This window comes from Berghia stephanieae, chromosome 6 (assembly GCF_034508935.2).
Source record: "Berghia stephanieae isolate SIO BIC M18660-M18661 chromosome 6, UCSD_Bste_1.3, whole genome shotgun sequence".
Taxonomy (NCBI): Eukaryota; Metazoa; Mollusca; class Gastropoda; order Nudibranchia; family Aeolidiidae; genus Berghia; species Berghia stephanieae.
The window spans coordinates 12730585-12750584 of record NC_088365.1 but is presented as its reverse complement, the minus strand read 5'-3'; the positions used below and the strand labels follow the sequence as shown (position 1 = coordinate 12750584).

Sequence of the window (20000 nt, the reverse complement as noted above, 5' to 3'; positions counted from 1 at the left end):
ACTCAAGATCCAGATCTAAAACGAGAGCGAAGCACTAGGCCAGGAAAATAGGTTTGTCTTATTATAATCTGTGTGGGAAAGCGACAGGATTGAAAAACAAAACAAACACATACAAAAAAACAAATGAAACAGTCGATGGCTGATGATTATGTGAACAAGAAACGTTTTTCATGTGGGATGTGGGCATAAAATATCGATTGCTCCCTGATCAAAAGGCATTCTATCTCTCTATATTTCTCATCACCTTTAACCCTTTCAACATCGGGTTCGGTTTTATTAGAATGATAATATTTAGCATTTCTATATATAGCGCATAGCCATTGCCGATGTCGTGCTCTATGCGTTTTTTTTAACAAGCTTTTATATAGCGCAATAATGCCCACTAAACGAGCTCAAAGTGCATTACAAAGCGCCCCTGATCAACAACAAAACGTAACATGTAGGACGAGACATGATGCCTGTTAGGTGATATTACAAATTTTTTTTTTACCGACATAGACGACGTTGGTAACGGCCTGGTACTCTTTTTACAACTGAGTACGGTGAGAGAATGTGAGTAAAGAGCCTTTTCCAAGGACTCAACTATGCGCCGAGCGAGGCTCGAACCTAGGACCTTCCGATTTTAAAGGGAGTGTCATACCACAAGACCACATAGCCGGGGGAGCACCACACCCTTTCTCCTATTATCCCTAATAAGGAAGCAAGCAGTTACAATACTGTGATTCGACCATCATTTACACAAGCTCTCTTGCTCCTGGTCTATGTTTTATTCATCGTGTCTCCATTTCTCGCATCCACCGCCTAAATTTGGAATTGTGTCAACCAACTAGGGAATGGGATTAGCGGAAGAGTAGCGTCCCTTGATTGGACGTCACCCATAGTCTGTGACGTCACCGGCGGAAAAGTTATTAGAGAGAGAGAACGTCATGTTGGTTGTGCGCATGCGTCTCTCGTCCTCGCTTCCGGTGAAAGCGGCTTGAGACACTTCAAAACCAAATTGACGTTCTCTCTGTAAGGTGACGTCCAATCAAGGGACGATACTCTTCCGCCAATCTCATTCCCTATAAATGTCGAAAAATAAATTTCAGTTAATAATGATTAGAAATATGGTTTGTTTGTTTGTTTACTTTAAAAATCGTTATGTCCGCTGGGGTTTGCTTTTTTGTTTTTGTTTTTGTTGATGTTTTTTTTTCTTCTATTTTTAAAGACATTGTATGTATCACTTCTCCTCAATCGTATAAATAATCTTTGTGCAAGTCGCATATTTAATTTTGGGCGGTAAATCCAATGATTTTGATTCTAATTCTAACTCGACAGGAAACCATGTTGATTGAGGAAATGGATCACAGATTTTGTTTCTCTGAAACTTTAGTGTGTGTTTTGCCTGATTTTATCCTTTCAATATGTGACCCAACGCCTCAAAACGGTATTAAGTCGGGGTGATCAAAGTGCTGAAAATAGAATCTATGACCAAAAACATCAGACTTGTGTTAGAGTCCATGAATGAATTATTGAAGAAGAAATATCGAATTTTAAAGTGCTGAAAACCGAAATTTCGTTTTCTTGACCAGTTACGCTTAAAAGTTACCTTTCAACATCATGTTCACCCCGTCATAATACCGTTTTGAGACTATGGGTGACATATGAGAGCCATGTTTACTTTTTACATTAACAAAAAATATTTTCTTTCATACTTAGGCACTATTGAGGTTCACTCTGTTACTAAAGCCTAAGCGTTTGCATTGTGCAATATTTATTATATCTGCTCAAGGCGCTTTATATGAAAAAAAAGCGCGCGGGGGGGGGGGCAGGTTCGAAGCCAACAGCTACATTTTACATGTATCGCAAGGATGATGATGACTGTAACGCGCTATTATAATTTGTTTGTTTTGTTGTTGTTGTTGGTTTTTTTGTTGTGTGTGTTCGACTTAGACAACGCTCTTACCGACCAAGTACTGATTTTACATCCCTGTTTCGATAAGGAAATTGTGAGTAAAAAACAGCCTTTTCTATGGGTTAAAATTTGTGTCAAGCACAAGAGGAGTCAAACCAAGGACCCAAGCGTCAGAAGCTGAGTGTCATATAACTATGCCACCAAGCCCAAATATTACCATTTCCCCCGTGAAAATAGTCGTGTAGATAATTATAGCAAAAAAACAACAACAAAAAACAAAAGGATAAAAAAATGAAATCTAAAAAAATATATATTTAAAAAAATAGAACAATATATTTATAAAATAAATAAATAGATAACTAATCATTCAATAAACAGACACATAGATAAATAAATAGATGAATAAATAGATAAATAAATGATTTAAAATGATACATGAACAATATTACAAGGAAAAGTGGGATATTATAAAAATTCGTTCACGCGGTTAAAGGGTTAAAATATCTTTTTGATCATTTTACAACCTAGTTGACGTGTGGAGATGTTGTGACATGAAACACTTGGTTCTCGTATAAAATCACAACATGTAAAAATCTGATTAGATAGATAGAGAGAAATAAAAGTTAATAAAAAAAAGTATTTGCATGACAAACTGGTTGCCTGTGTCACGCTAACCAATTGGATTCAATAGTCTGATGTTACGTCGCCCAGCAACAGCGGCCGTATTGGTTCTAAACAAAGAAAATCATTACTTTTTATTTTTCATGCTGCTAGAACTTTTCATACGCCTTGTGATCAGAATGTGTAAATGTCAAAACATGATCAAATTTATGGGGTTTTTTTTTCCTCTGGATACGCTTTTATGCTCGCCGGAGAAATATTTCATACGGGCGTCCGCCATTGTTCCGATAGTTTAGAGCCACTGTTACTAAGTTACCATGCGTCATTAGGAAGGAAGTGACGTTACGACTGTTGAATCCTATTGCAGTTGTCAAGTAGGGAAAAAACCCAAATCAATCGGAGACAAAAGGACAAAAAGCAACGGAGTATGCAGAGCGTTTAACATACAATAGCGATATCATCTTTTTGCCCTCTAAATAGAACAGAACGTTCCGTCCGCCAGATCCAACAAACCCAGTTATCCACTTACTTCTTGGATGGAAGAAGACAGGATGGGTCCGGGGTTGGGGGAGGTGGGATGGGGGATGGGGGAGGGGAGCAGAAAAAACCCCCAACTGTATCCGGGATTGATATTAGGTCCTTTTGCTCGTGAAGTGAATGCTCTAACAACTGAGCTACAAGGACCCGTGTATTGCCACGTAAAGATGCGAAAAGATAATGAACAAAAATAAATATAATAAGTGTACAATTAAATAACATATTACCATATACGGAATGTTCTGGGCTAAAAACCCTCCTTCAGCCGATAACAAAAACAAATAAACATTAATACATCACTATAAATACAGACAAACATTTCGCGAAGTCCCAGGTATGAGGGTTTTTTGCCAAGATGAGGTTCATTTAAATCGATCGATCGATATTTGAAGGACGAGTTTCCAGGCTAAATTTTTTAATGCATTGTATTCCGAAGTACGGCAGTAAACTGGGTTAGAGTGAATGCGTTTGAATCAATGTATCTTTTGATACAGCCACCAACATACCTAACATTATTATTATTATTATTATTATTATTATTATTATTATTATTATTATTATTATTATTATTATTATTATTATTATTCATTGTGTAAATGGAATGTGTTTACTTGTACAAGTGTGTACTTATTTGCTTTTTGTTATTTATTCATACATTTATCGATGTCATTTGAATTGCGCGGTTTTTCTGATAATAAAATAAATAAGAATAGGGAATGAGATTAGCGGTAGAGTAGCGTCCCTTGATTGGACGTCACCCATAGTCTGTGACGTCACCGACGGAAAAGTTATTAGAGAGAGAACGTCATGTTGGTTGAAGCGAGGACGACGGACCATGCGCACAACCAACATGACGTTCTCTCTCTAATAACTTTTCCGCCGGTGACGTCACAGACTATGGGTGACGTCCAATCAAGGGACGCTACTCTTCCGCTAATCGCATTCCCTATATAAAGATTTCCGTTAAACTCAAACCGTTACAGAAACACAGGCAGACAAAACAAATCCTTTTTTTAGCTTGGGCGACCGAAGAGTTTCTGGAATTACAGAATTTATGAAGAAGAATTAAAGAAGCTGATATACAAAGAAGTGGTAAGACCTGGAATGAGATAAAAAAAAGTTGGCTCAGGATAGAGAAGGATGGAAACTGTTTGTCTGTGGCCTATACCCTGACCCAGGGTGAAAAAGGCAATGATGATGATGATGATGATATAAAGATTGACCATTTGTAAAAAGTATTTCTACAGATCAAGGATGCTCAACATGCTCCACTGTAATTAAATTTTAAAATTATTCTTTTCAGACAATCTATTTCTTTTCAGACAATCTATTTCTTTTCAGACAATCTATTTCTTTTCAGACAATCTATTTCTTTTCAGGCAATCCATTTTCTCTCTTTATTTTAATTATTCATTCTGACGCATAATATGTCGTAAAATAAAATGACAGCGCATGCCATTTTTATGATAATGCTACCTGATAAACTTGTAAAATTATGCTTAATTCAGAAAAGTGAGTGGAGCAGGCACTTATAATGGTAACAACAAGAGATGAAGTGAGTAGGAAAGTGCCAGAAGACAATAGAGAATTAAAATTTTTCGCGGCGGTGATGGGGGTTTGAACCCGCGACCTTACTGGTACAACAACTCCACCTGGCCGGGGAGAGCGTGACATCCACGACCGTGGATACCTCACACGGTAGAGTCACGCTCTCACCGGCCAGGTGGAGTTGTCGTACCAGTAAGGTCGCGGGTTCAAACCCCCATCACCGCCGCGAAAAATGTTAATTCTCTATTGGCTTCTGGCACTTTCCTACTCACTTCATCTCTTGTTGTTATCATTATGCTTAAATCTCTTGTGACCATGTGCACATTTTTAAAACATCTAAGCCTTAGCGCTGCTTGTGTAGTGTAATGTTGTTTGTTTCACAATAAATTCCAATGTTCTTATTTGGTCATTGTGTGAAAGTTACAATATGTGGTATGTGTTGCTAAAAGTGTGAATTATCTTTTAATTCACTCAATCCTAGAAATTTTTGCTATCTACGTTTCAAAATTGGAAAACATGTATTAAAAAGGAGCTTGTACACAGAGAGTTATATTCAACTATCATTAACACGAAAAAAAAAAATAAAAACAATAGCTTTGATACTACGTCTATAATTTGTCTCAGAAAAATGTAATAAATAGGCTTGGGGTAAAAGTAACCAGGGTAAACTAAGGATATAGTCGGTGTTAGAGTTGAGTGAGTTAATGATTCACGTATTCTACTGTCTAATTATATCACAGTATCGTATCCCAAATTGATAAATTATTACAATGCTTCAAATCATTAGACGAGTGATTTATCCCTGCTGCTTCCGCCTACCCGAACGGAAGGAAAAAGGCCGATTCGATACTGGAGTGAAATTGTAAACTATAAGAGAAAGAATAATGAATGTGGACTCGCAAAAAAAAATGTCATGGACAACAGAACCTGTGACCTGTCGCCTCAAACTGGTTTAAATCAGACGATGATCACGATGAGGACAAAATATATCTATGTAAAATCATAATTTATCAGAGACTAATGTATGCTTTGTTATCGTTGTTGCTTTCATGTTTATTTTTGTCATTAATATTTCATTGTACTATGAACTTTGTACATTTAATATTCATTCGATCTTGACCAGTTTTCAATTACCAGTATTCTATGATTGTATTTTTTGATTGATACATTTTTCCTGACATTCAAAGTTGTGTAAAACTGTCTGTGAATGATACAATACAAGCTATATGGGATTCTGTAATCATAAACTATTGTATAAGGGATAATTAAAAAGGATTTAAAGGATAATTCCTATTAAGCCTTTAGTAAGATAAGATTAGATAAGATATCTAAAATGAAAATGATAAGACATTTGAAACTTTACTGTATTGTACTACAATGTTTATTTTCACAATAAAACATTAGCTAGAGGTCAAAGTCTTAAATTTTAGACGATAATTTCATTTTTGAGCATCTAAATCATCTTGACTTAATACCATTTAGAGGTGATAGGTCACAATTTCAAAACGAAAAGCACATAATATATAAAAAGGCAACGTCGATCGACTTGACGGTAATATTAGGGGCTGGAAATAGACCTGTCTTCCAAATGACTGGTTTTATGGAGCGAGGGGAATCACTGACGAAAACATGATTGAGGGAAATATGGGATGCTCTAGAACAATTTCCTTTGCACGAATTGCCTATCTAGATTTCCACATCATAAACGCAAAACGATGGAGACAGAGATTAGGATTTCACTCCTTCGTTTGTTAACCGTTAGTTAACAAACCGGTTTAATTTTAGTAACTTATCATCAAATCTTAGAGTGTTCAACATGATAGAATTAAATCAATGCACTGGGATACACTGTAGTTACTTGTCAATGGGAGCGATCTATATTCATGTTTTCGTCCAACTAGTCATCGATCACATGATTTGTTGCTGCTCAACGATTGGTCATTTCTCAATAAATGTAAACACGCTGCCGTGTTTATGAAACTTGTAAACATACACATAAGTCAAGCTGAGTAAAATGACCAATTGTGGCGTTGGATATTTCTTAAATTGTGAACACTTTTCACTGTGTTGGTCATTTTTAGCACGTATTCCAATGTGACCAATGACCTCGAGCACATGGAAAGGTAATATAGATCGCTCCCATTCAGACAAACATTAGCTTGTGTATAGCGCAATATCGACTAAATTTGCTCATGGCGCTTTACATGTGGCTTTGTGGTATGACATTCGCCTTTGCACGGTAGGACCTGGGTTCGAGTACTGTTGCAACAGAGCGGAGTGACAGAATGTGAATAATTAGACTGTCCAGGACTCAATATTGGACCGGACAGAGCGGGTCAATTACCAGGTCCGAAGACGAGTTTTATAACACGTGGCCACAAAGCCGCAGCGCAAATTGTTTGCTTAATTTGCTGCAGAATCGACCACTGAAACGAATTATGGAAATGATGAACTAAAAAAATAATTCTTGCCCTTAAAGGGTCAACAAGATACAAGATAGGGCAAGAGTAAACGGGGTCGTCCAAAACAGACTTGGAGGAGAAGCCTTCACCAAGATTTGTGCGTCTCCAATCTTATCTGGAGTGAGGCAAAGGTCTGTGCCAAGGACAGAAGAAGATGGAAGAGTGCTGTTGAGGCCCTATGCTCCGCCAGGAGCCAAGAGGCATAAGTCAAGTAAGTCAAGATAGAAGATAATCAGAGTCTATTCATACCTGTTCATACACTTCTCTACTCTTTTGTGTAGCTTGACAGGATTGTGTAAAAGCTCAACTTATAATACTTGACGACTATCATCAGCTATTTCGATATGTATTGAGGACGAGAGACGCATGCGCACAACCAACATGACGTTCTCTCTCTAATAACTTTTCGGCCGGTGACGTCACAGACTATGGTTGACGTCCAATCAAGGGACGCTACTCTTCCGCTAATCTCATTCCCTATAGCCTCAACATTCTCCTATACACCCAATCTCAAATGCCTCTAAATCACAGGTCACATGTATTTCATCCGAACCAGTTGGTGTGTACTCTAGAAAATCTCATATTAAAAATGTAGCCTCCAAATATCGATGGATTTAATTGACTCTCATCTTGGCAAAAACTCTCAAACCCGGGACTTGGCGAATTGCGGATAATATGTGGTCTTGTGGTATAACACTCGCTTTCGGACTAGGAGATTATCCTGGGTTCGAGCCTTTCTCGGCGCACAGTTGAGTCATTGGAAAAAAATCTTTACGCATATTCACTCATCGTACTCAGGTGTACAATGAGTACTTGGCCGTTAATCCTCTCCTTACCACCCATAGGAAAATCGTCACATCTGTTACGATGCAGCCAGCAATTTTCTTATTCTGATTTCATTTTGTTATAGTTATAGCTATAAAAACTCGCCACTGTGTTGCAGAGCAAAATGTAGACTATACTCATTTCTAATCCGTTTGAAAACTCTATTTTTCTGTTGTGGTGAACATGAAGTTTAGGGTAAAATTCTGAAAATAGCTGGTAGGGAGAGGGGTAACTGAACTGTATTAACCTGACTATAAACGTTCATGGATACACACAGTTTTGTGTGTTGATCCGTTATACTTCCGGATGGCAATGATATGTTATGCGCTTCTTAGCCAAGCGCATACTATCTACAGGAAAATCGTCACATTCGTTACGATTCAACCAACATTTTTCTTATTCAAATTTCTTTTGTACATCATAAAATATAAAGAAAACGAACAGTGCGTTGTAAAGGATGTTTTGCTAAAGAAACTATGTCTCGCAAGAAGAATTTTACTGCTATTATTTTTTCAGAGGGATAAAAAAATCTATTTTTGTGTTAGTTGGGCGTGAAGTTTTGGGGAAATCTTGAAAATGGCTGGTAAGGAGAGGGTGGAAGCGCTGTGGGGACAATCATTGAATTCAACTATACTACTACAGCAGTTGCAAGGATCAGTATTTTGTTTGAGAAACCCTTTTACGTCAAATTCTCAATCAGTGCGGCTATGTGGTCTTGTGGTATGACACTCGCTTTCTGATCAGAAAGTCCTGGGTTCGAGCCTCACTCGGCGCATAGTTGAGTCTTTGGAAAATGCTCTTTAATCACACTCTCTCAACGTACTCATGTGTAAAATGAGTACTTGGCCGTTAACAGCGTTGTCTCTGTCCGAAAAAAAAATATAATATCACCAAACAGGCGTCATGTCCCGTCCTACATGTTAAGTGTTGCTATTGGCCAGGGACCCTTTGTAAGGCGCATTGAGCATATTTAGTGGATATTGCGCTATATAAAATCTCTTTTTTTTAAAAATATGCTTTAGTCCTTCTTTGACTTTAGTTTTTAGTCCCTGGTTGATTACTGTGAAGACGGCTGACATCAATCAACGGTAACTTGATGCCCATTAAAGCCGTGGGTGTTACTAAATAACCCCATATCTGCTATCATTATACTCCTATTATTATATTATATATTATACCCGGGGGGGGGGGGGGGGGGGGGCGAAGTGGCCGAGTGGTTAAGGCATTGATCTGACAGTCACTGTATTATTGTGAGGCTATGTAGTCTAGTGGTATGGCACTCGCTTTCGGATCGGAAGGTCCTGGGTTCGAGTCTCGCGCTCGGCGCATAGTTGAGTCACATTCTCTCACCATACTTAGGTGTAAAATGAGTACCTGGCCGTTAACAGCGTTGTCTTTTTCCGAAAAATTGTAATATAGCCTAACAGTTGTCATGTCCCGTCCTACATGTTAAATGTTGCTGTTGACCAGGGACCACATGTAAAGCACTTTGAGCACGTTTAGTGGATATTGCGCTATATAAATCTCAATCAAAATGCTTGGCACATTTGCACGAAATTAATAAATGCATTTCTTTTTTTTTCGTATTATTTCATTCTTTTTTTCTCATCCGCTTACTCTTTGTACAGTGCCAATTTCAGCCTGTGTGTTTTCATATACTATATGCATGCTACACTTTGGATAGGATACAACCCTACGGTAAAGTGCTAGTACTTTCTGCGCGACCCAATTCGGACCCAGATCGAGATATAAGAAAAATTAAACCCTATGATTTAATAGGATTCAAATCAGGTAGACTTGCGTTCGAACAATGTGAAACAAACATTTTTTTATGATTTTCGACGTCATATTTTACAATTTGGAACGGGGAGGGTGTATATACAATACAATACTGATTAAAATCCGACCCAGATACTATAGATAGTTGGAAGGTGACGTCACTCATGTCTTTCTTATTGTTTTTTGCCATCCGCGTTTATGAGTTATGCTCACTGAACTGTATTAACCTGACTATAAACGTTCATGGATACACACAGTTTTGTATGTTGGTCCGTTATACTTCCGGATGACAATGTTATGAGCTTCTTAGCCAAGCGCATACTATCTATAACAGACAATGTAAAATTATGAATATTGAAATCTTTGAAAATAGAATTTTATACAGCTTTAAAGATCGCATGGAAACCGTAGTAAAATGAATCAGAAAGTAGTAAAGCACACTCCCCCCCCCCAACCCCTTTAAAAAAAACAAAAAAAATGTCCAAAGATCATAATAAAGGAGACCATTTGAATTTCAGTACCAACTCATGTAACCGCTCAATTTGCATGCCTTATCTATCGACGATGCTCAAATAATGCCCTGGATTTAGAAGCTCATAAAGGAGATATTTTATTCCATGTAGTCAGTCTTGTCCCCTTGACTGTTCTAAAAAGACATGTTCTGCTCTGCTGTCCCATAAAACTGATGTCGCTTGAATAACCTTTCCTGAAATCGATTAAAATGACGATACCCAACACGAAATTGCATTACTATAACGCATGAAAGATTTTACCGAACAAAAGAGAAAAATTAATTGATCAATAAAGAATGAAAAAAAAACCTAAAACAACACCAAAAAAAAAAAAGCATTAAAAAACCCCCCAACAACCAACAAAAAAATTCAACAAAATAACAACGTAAAATAAAAATAGCAAAACAAAATTTTCTAGTAATCATAAGAACTTAAAATACTTTCGGTTTTTATTTTTCATCTTTTATTTATTTTTTTTCTTTCTTTATTTATCATTTTAAAATCAAGAAGCAATGCTAATCCCTAGCCCTATTTTTAATAGAAACGTGTATATTCTGACTATGGAACAATCTACCTGTTGGTATGAGTATCAAGATTTTGAACAATATAGGGAATGAGATTAGCGGAAGAGAGAACGTCAATTTGGTTTTGAAGTGTCTCAAGCCGCTTTCACCGGAAGCGAGGACGAGAGACGCATGCCACATCCAACATGACGTTCTCTCTCTAATAACTTTTCCGCCGGTGACGTCACAGACTATGGTTGACGTCCAATTAAGGGATGCTACTCTTCCTCATTCCCTATTGAGACTTTAAAGATAAACTAAAAGGCTATGAGTATCATAATTTTAAGTGTCTTTTTATACAAACATCGACAGTGATATAATAAAAACATTTTAAAAAAGATTATGCTCTTCCGCTCTTCGGTGCGGCTATGTGGTCTAGTGGTATGACACTCGCTTTCGGATCGGAAGGTCCTGGGTTTGAGCCTCGCTCGGCGCATAGTTGACTCCTTGGAAAATACTCTCTACTCACATTCTCTCACCGTACTCAGGTGTAAAATGAGTACCTGGTCGTTTACAGAGTTGTCTCTGTCCGAAAAAAATTGTAACATCGCCTAACAGGCGCCATGTCCTGTCCTAAATGTTAAATGTTGCTGTTGGTCAGGGACCCCTTGTAAAGCGCTTTGAACACATTTAGTGGATATTGCACTATATAAAAATCTCATTTTTTTAGGGCAATACTTGGATACCGTCGCCTAGGCATTCCATGAAGGAATATAGATAATCAATCACACAAACGTCTAATGACAACATGAATCACCCATGTTGTCTAACGGAGTAAATTGTAGGTTAACAATCTTGTCCAAAAAAAAAAAAAAATGAATTGCCTGAAGCGGGGCTCGATCCCGGAATCTTCTGGATCACAGTGCAATGCCTTAACCACTCGACCACTTCGCTCAGTGATATTTCGTCTCACTAATCCAATCGGTTTATACGAGGTTGAAGTAGGAGCATGTTTGAATCCTGGATACGTGAGTACAGTGTCTAGAAACTCTAATCCACCTTGATAAAAAGCATAGTTGTGACTCACTGTGTCAAAGCGGTATTATGTCGGGATACGCTCGGTAAGGGAAATTGAATTCATATCCACAAATATCAAACTTGGGTTTACTTTCTCTACGTCATGGTGAAATATAAATACTATTTATTGCTTTGCAAAAACTTCTAAGGTCCGATTTCTCATCATTCTATCTCTAAATTTCCATTTTTGGGTTATGAAGCATCCCGACACAATACCGTTTTGAGATGGAGGGTCACAGTTGATTGGTTATATTGCCAATAATTGAAACACAGAAACTAACAACTTCCAATCCAAATGATAGAAACTAATATTTATCTCTTTATAGGGAGATTACGACATATTCAAGCTACTTAGATCATTTTAGCGTTCGTAAAAAAGGAAGATGTTTGAATAGTAAACATATTTAGATTAAGTTAACAAGAAATCTACGGATATATCTGAAACAAAAAAGTCGAATTCAACAAACGGGTGTAAGATCAAACTAAACCATTCAATAGTTAAAAGAATTTTTTGTACCGTACCAGAAAACTGACTTGGCATTTTGATTATATGTGACCCCTCCTCTGAAAACGGTATTAAATCGGGATGATTAAGGTGCTGAAAATTAAATTTGTAGTCAGATAAATCAGACTTGGGTTGAGTTTGTATGTTGTATAGAGAGAATGAATATCATGTTTTAGAGGGCTGAATACCAATGATTAATATTTTTGACCAGATTAATTTTAATTCGACTTTTTAGCATTTTTGTCCATCCCGACACAATACCGTTTTGAGACGTCGGGTCACATTTTGTCTTTATACTCAAATCTCATTATTTAGTTCATTCAGACTTACTACCACATTGGCAATTTGGGTCACAAATATATTTATTATAAAAATACTTACATCATCTTGTTGAAATGATCCGAATCCAGATGAAAAACCATCGCCGTGTGTAGAAAAGGAGGAATGTATGTCGCTTTGACCCCAAGGAGACGACGCAGACCCTTCATTAACGGGTGGCGGCATATGAAACTCTCCTTCATGCCTGAACATAGAGCCGGGCATGTCTGATGACGAAGACAACATTCTTCCGAATCTATCGGCTTGTTGAGGTTGCTGAACCGGCGGCAGAGCCTGCCAAGATACTTTTTGAGGAGAATCGATGAAACCGCCAAATGTATTCTGGTTGGACTGAGACGGGAACTCTCCAAATTCGTGTTGAATTGATGATGACGACGACGACGAAGACGACAACGATGACGATGAAGACGGTACAAAAGAGGAGACAGCAGATGATGATGATGAAAGTGGTTGCGGTAAAATTCCATGTGAAGGAGACGGAGTTAAAAAATTACCCTGGCTATTCACGACAAAATCGACCTGTGCATGATTTGGAAGATGATCAAGGATAAATCCATCAGTATGGCCGGGGATGAAGACGCTATCTTTACCAAGATCAAAGCCCTGAAAAACTCGGACATTTTCAGGATTGACAAAACCACCCCCGTCACCAAATCCTTGTACGAAAGATCCAGCCGTGGGATCAATACTTTGTGATCCAGGTCTTTCTAAATGGGCGTGGTGGTGCTGGTGGGCGAAAAAGTTGGCCCTTCTCGACTTCATCGACCGATACTTTTGTATTTTTGGAGGGCTTTTGGATAGAGCCATTGCCTGGACATTCGCCATCTTAGTCAGTCGATTTGTTTTCAAGTTAACAGCCTTTAACATTTTTGATTTCAAAATTGCTTTTGTTTTTATTTTTTGTCTTAGAGCACTCTTCAAGGCGTTCATGTTTTCAACGTGTCTAAAATACGAACGTAGTTTCTGCTTTTCTTTGATTGAGGCTATTGTTGAAAATGGTCGCTGTAGTCCAAGTTTGGCTGGCGGAGTTGTTTTCAAAATTGGGGTTCCTGTACTCCAGGAATCCTCAAGACTTTCAACTGGTTCGATCATTTCATTTCCAGTCGTAAACGAGATCAGATTTTCAGGGGAGGAAGGTAAATGAGGTGTTAATCTAGAAATTTCCCGTCTAAAGATGCGATGTCGGCTTGTGCGTGGAGTATCAACAGATCTTTTTAATGATTTTGAGGATGCCCGTTGTCTAGAATGGATATGTTGATGGTTACGAAAATATAATTTATTTGGAAATAACATATTTAACTTTGACAACGACGAGAGTGATGAAAACGGCGATAAGGGGAATGACGACAATGAAGAAGTTGGTGAGGATGAAGGTGATGACGATGATGGGGCGGAGGAGGAGATGGAGGTGGAGGACGAGGAGGGAGAGGAGGACAGAGAGACGGAAGGCGCTGCATCTTTATGTGATAGAATATTGAAGGCATAAGAGCACTGGATTTGTACGGTCGTAAAAAGAACCCACAGGCAGATGCCCGGAAGTGTGTGGTGATCACGTGATGAAAAAAGCAACATGGCGTCGAGTGATCTCTAGGAAATGCGTGACATGTGAACGGATGTATGCGGTGTCTAGAATGTTTCAAACATGGAAATGTACCCCAAATGCTTTCTCCTCTTGCTGGTTTGTTCTTTAGTTTGTGCAGAAAGTTAGATGACCTGAAAAAGTAATTAATAAATGTATAAAATATAAAATATGTGTAAAATATATAATACATTTTAAAAAAAAGTTGTCAGTCACAGTCAATCTTTTATGATCATTCAAACTTTATTTTAATCAAAAATCATATCCGTTTAGGTCTCAACCATGTTTCTGCTGTCTATTATGAAAACAAATAGATCTAGGACTACAAGCAAATAAATGATAAGTTGTGTCGTAGAATTTTAAAATCCAACTTCGCTATTCTAGAATTAACATATAAATTTTTTTTTTTAAAAGAACAAAAAAAAAAAAAAAAAAAAAGCAAAACAACCCCCCTCCCAAAAAAACCCCCCACAAAAACCCTACCCCCAAACAAAAACAAAACAAAACAAACAAAAAAACAATACCAAAACTCTATACTCCCTTCCTTCCACCACACGCCAAAAGCAAAATTGAAGAAACCGGGATCTGATTATCACGTGAATTGAAATATAAAAAGCAAACACACAGGAAACATGAATTAAACAAGTCTTAGTGGTTAATCAAAAAACAATAATAATAAACAAACAAATAATAAATACGAAAACAAAAATTCGAAAGTAGTCTGTGAGGTACCCACGGACTAAATTGCTTCACACAACCATACATATCTGGCCAATCTCCAATGTAAACAAAGATACAAAGATGGCCGCCGGGTCGTAAGGGACAACAACCCTCTGAGGGCTCCCTTCCGATCAATGACATACTATTCCAACCATTCTTCCCGTTTTAATTCTCCTCAAAGAAATTACGTGTTAAAAGCAAAACAAACAAAAAGTACTTCTCTAGACGATCATGGCCCAAGGAGACCTGCTTTTGTAATACAAAACTGACAGTAAAAACTCCCTGGTAGCCTTGGATGGTTGGAAGATTTACTCTAGTCAAGAATGTTCCACCAAATCTAACAGACCAAGCTTTTCAATCACTATAGATAGAATGCGCTTGGCCAAGGAGTTCACAACATTGCCATCCGGAAGTATAACGGACCAACACACAAACTCTGTGAAACCATGAACTTTTATAGTCTGTTTAATACAGTTTAGTGAGAACAACTCACAAACGCGGATGGCAAAAACAATAACAAAGACCTGAGTGACGTCATCTGCATACTATCTATAGACAGTTCGAAGATGACATCACTCAGGTCTTTGTTATTGTTTTTTTTTTTTGCCATCCACGTTTATGAGTAATGCTCACTGAACTGTATTAACCTGACTATAAACGTTCATGGATACACCCAGATTTGTGTGTTGGTCCGTTATACTTCCGGATGGCAATGTTATGAGCTTCTTAGCCAAGCGCATCCTATCTATATACATAGACAGGGAGTTGAAGAATTAACTTTAACTTGAGCTTTTATAATATAGATAGTATGCGCTTGGCCAAGGAGTTCACAACATTGCCATCCGGAAGTATAACGGACCAACATACAAACTCTGTGTAACCATGAACTTTTATAGTCTGGTTAATACAGTTTAGTGAGAACAACTCACAAACGCGGATGGCAAAAACAATAACAAAGGCCTGAGTGACGTCATCTGCATACTATCTATAGTGCAATGTCCACTAAACGTGCTCAAAGCGCTTCACGAAGGGTCACTGAACAATAGCAACACTAACCAACAAGAGATGAAGTGAGTAGAAAAGTGCCAGAAGACAATAGAGAATAAAAATTTCGCGGCGGTGATGGAGGTTTGAACACGCGACCTTCTGGTACGACAACTCCGCCTGGCCGGGGAGAGCGTGACTCTACCGTATGAGCTACCCACGATCCCATTTAAGATCGTCTCAAACCCTGAAAATGGCTGGTAAGGAGAAGGTTGAGCGTGCAAAGAGATATTATAGATAGTTCGAAGATGACGCCACCCAGGTCTTTGTGCGTTTATGAGTAATGCTCACTGAACTGTATTAACCCGACTATTAACGTTCATGGATACATACAGTTTTGTGTGTTGGTCCGTTATACTTCCGGATGGCAATGTTATGGGCTTCTTAGCCACGCGCATACTATCTATAGTTTTGTCACTGGAATAGGCCTACTTTATATTCTTTTTATTGAACTGTAATTTAAGCCTATCTATGTAGGATTGATTTTTTCTTTAAAAAAAAAGAAAATGAAACAAAAAAAAAGAAAACAAAAAAGAATACCACGAAAAAAAAAAAATAAACAACAGCAAAAAAAAAAAAAAAAAAAAAAAAAAAAAAAAAAAAAAAAAAAAAAGAAATCCAGCAAAATCAACAAAACTCTTTAATTTAAAAAGAAAAAGAACCAAAAGTAAAACGAAAAATAAAATGCCTTAAATATTTCTAAAACATGTAGATTTAGTTGCGTAAGAGCAAACAAAAAGTCGGCGTTTCACCCAGCCGCTATTCAATCGTTCCTTTCCCCACCCCCGCCCAGCACTTCCTCCCTTTCTCCCCGCGAAATGTGATAATCTTATTTTTGGAGTGAGTCAGACAAGGAAAACCAAGTTGATGAAAATTTATAAAATTGGATATGTAAAATAAACCCAAAAAACAAACAAAATACAAAACAAAACAAAAAACAAACAAACGAAATAACATTTAATCTTCCGAGTTAGCCAATTTCAGCTGTCATAATTGTGACCGTCTGCCTTCAACGGTATGATGTCAGGGTGACTTCGGTTCTGGAGATTGCCTTGATTCTATAACAATAAACCATAACTAAATAATGAAACTTTGTTGTGTTATTTTATATAGATAGTTCGAAGTTGACGTCACTCAGGTCTTTGTTATTGTATTTTGCCATCCGCGTCTATGAGTAATACTCACCAAACTGTATTAATCAGACTATAAACGATCATGGTTACACAACGTTTTGTGTGTTGGTCCGTTATACTTCCGGATGACAATGTTGTGAGCTCCTTAGCCAAGCGTATACTATCTATACACAATTATTGTAGATAATAGATAACATCAAAAGGCAACAACACCCGAAATAAAGAAAAAAATAAAAAGAGAAAAAAAAACCCCAACAAACAAACAAACAAACAACCATGAAGACAATAAAGAGTTCCAGCGTTAAAACCAACAGTTAAAAATAAACAATAACAAATCTTGACCTTTTCTATGGCGAAATATCCTCTAAACGTGCTCAAATCACTTTACAAAAGAGTCCCTGACCAACAGCAGCACGTAACATGTAGAACGAGACACAACGCCTGTTGGGCGATATTACAATTTTATTTTTCCGACAGAGAAAACGCTGTTAACGCCCAGGTATTCAGTTTTTCGAGTAAGGTGAGAGAATGTGAGATTATCGAGCCTTTCCAAGGACTCAACTATGCGCCGAGCGAGGCTCAAACTCAGGACCTTCCGATCCTTAAGCAAGTGTCACACTACAAGACCACATAGCCCAGTAGCCTCAGCTTCTTGTTATTTGGATCGGATATAAGTTTTTTTTTTTTTTAATGAGCTTTATATAGCGCAAAATCCACTGAATGTGCTCAAAGCGCTTTACACGGGGTCAACAGCAATATTTAACATGTAGGACGCAACATAACGCCTGTTAAGCGATATTACAAGTTTATATAAAACTACAGATCCAGTTCTAGCCTATAATTGCTGACTGAAAGGAGAATAAAATATAAAAACTACACATCATAAATAAAATATAACAAACACCAATAATAGAAATAATAACCAAAACAAAACCAAAAAAAAAAACGAAACAAAAAAAAAAGAAATTAAAATAGATCCAGCGTCTGAAGCCAACAGTGACCATCGCTTTCTGTCCTTTGAAAATGATTAAAGATTCAAGATTCAAACGTTTATTTTTTGGCAATTGCCAATAATATAACTCATACAAGAATATAATATTTTCATCAACAAATCAAGTAAGTAAAATCAAAATAAAGCAAGGCAACCAATGCTATAGGTTTGCATAAAAGTACAATCCTTCAAGTTCATAAATTTAGTTTGGAAACATAATAAAACGAATTATATAATGCAATTTTACCCTTTTCCCCACAAAAAATAAAAATAACAAACGAAAATTTAAAAAAAAAGGAAAAAAAACAACAAAAAATAAACCAAAAGACACAGAACCAAACACAATGCAATAAAAAAAAATATCAAATTAAAATCGGTCCCTTCCCTTTTCTTGTGCGTTTAATTATTTACGAAATAGTTTATGCTTTTTTTAAAACCAAAGTTATTTCATTAAAATAGTTTTAATGAAAATTAAATTGGCATTTAGAAAAATAATGACCTATTTCTAGACATTGTAAAGATCGTCCGGGTCACACGCAATTTTATGAAAGATAACAGTATAAAAACGTCCATAACTTCTGACAGCACGGAAAGGACCTTTTCAACATTTTCCTGACTTTGTATTTTCGTTTGAGAATCCAATTAAATTCAAGTCGAAAATATTTTTTAAAAGGTCACGCCATGCCATGCTTTGCGTGAGCGTATTTTGATGATTGCAAATTCGAACTGAAAATAGAATCTAAATCTACATTTGTATTGTTGTTTTAGATTTTTACAGACGTTTATTGATTCTATTATAATATTATTACCAGTTAAACTATTATGAGGACAGTACGAATTTCATTAAAATATTAGGATAGAACATAATATTATTTTTATATAAAATAAATAAATCAAAATTCCCTTTATTCATCCCAGAGGGAAAATTATTCTCTAGGGTCAATTCCAAGGGGAGACTGGAATAACCCATGCGTCAGCCGCAGCGCTAGGGCGAGATGGCTTGCTCAAGGCGACGTAGCGCAGCGGCGGGTGACCGAACTCGGTACCTTTCGGGTACGAAGCAAAGCCCGTACCGCTGAGCCACGCTGAACAATTCAGGACAAGGTAGCTAAGTTATTGAAACATTCGGTTCACAAGTAAGGGTATCTGTATCGGTGCAGTCAAGAATATTTTAAAAGACCAATATGTCCAATATCAATTTTTTTTTAAAAAGTGAACAAAACTCGTATGTAGACATCAGAGATTTGATCCGCCGATCGTGAAAATCGGGACTTCAGAGGTTTGATCCGCCGATCGTGAAAATCGGGACTCCAGAGGTTTGATCCGCCGATCGTGAAAATCGGGACTTCAGAGGTTTGATCCGCCGATCGTGAAAATCGGGACTCCAGAGGTTGGATCCGCCGATCGTGAAAATCGGGACTCCAGAGGTTTGATCCGCCGATCGTGAAAATCGGGACTCCAGAGGTTTGATCCGCCGATCGTGAAAATCGGGACTTCAGAGGTTTGATCCGACGACCATCGATACGCTTCCTGTCCTTGACTTGTTGGAACGAGCAGCATCTGATCGGCGGCTATGTGGTCTAGTGGTATGACACTCGCTTTCGGATCGGAAGGTCCTGGGTTCGAGCCTCGCGCTCGGTGCATAGTTGAGTCCTTGGAAAAGGCTCTTTACTCACATTCTCTCACCGTACTAAGGTGTAACATGAGTACCTGGCCGTTAACAGCGTTTTCTTTGTCCGAAAAATTGTAATATTGCCCGTCCTACATGTTAAATGTTGCTGTTGGCCAGGGACCCCTTGTAAAGAGCGTTGAGCACGTTTAGTGGATATTGCGCTATATAAAAGCTCTTTTTTTTAAAAAATCAGCATCCAATCGACAAGAGATCTAACCCATTTTATCAGTTGACCAGACAAGAGCAGATCGTAATATTT

The 20000-nt window shown here is 37.6% G+C and overlaps 1 protein-coding gene across 1 annotated transcript in view; it reads right to left on the bottom strand.

Moving 5' to 3' along the window:
- The window catches only part of LOC144974494 (uncharacterized), a 117726-nt gene that overhangs the window by 79661 nt on the left and 18065 nt on the right, over positions 1-20000 (bottom strand). The window contains exon 2 of the mRNA XM_078917402.1: positions 12645-14315. Within this exon, the coding sequence (XP_078773528.1) occupies positions 12645-14174 (1530 nt within the window). The 5' untranslated portion in view covers positions 14175-14315. The remainder of the gene's footprint in view (positions 1-12644; positions 14316-20000) is intronic.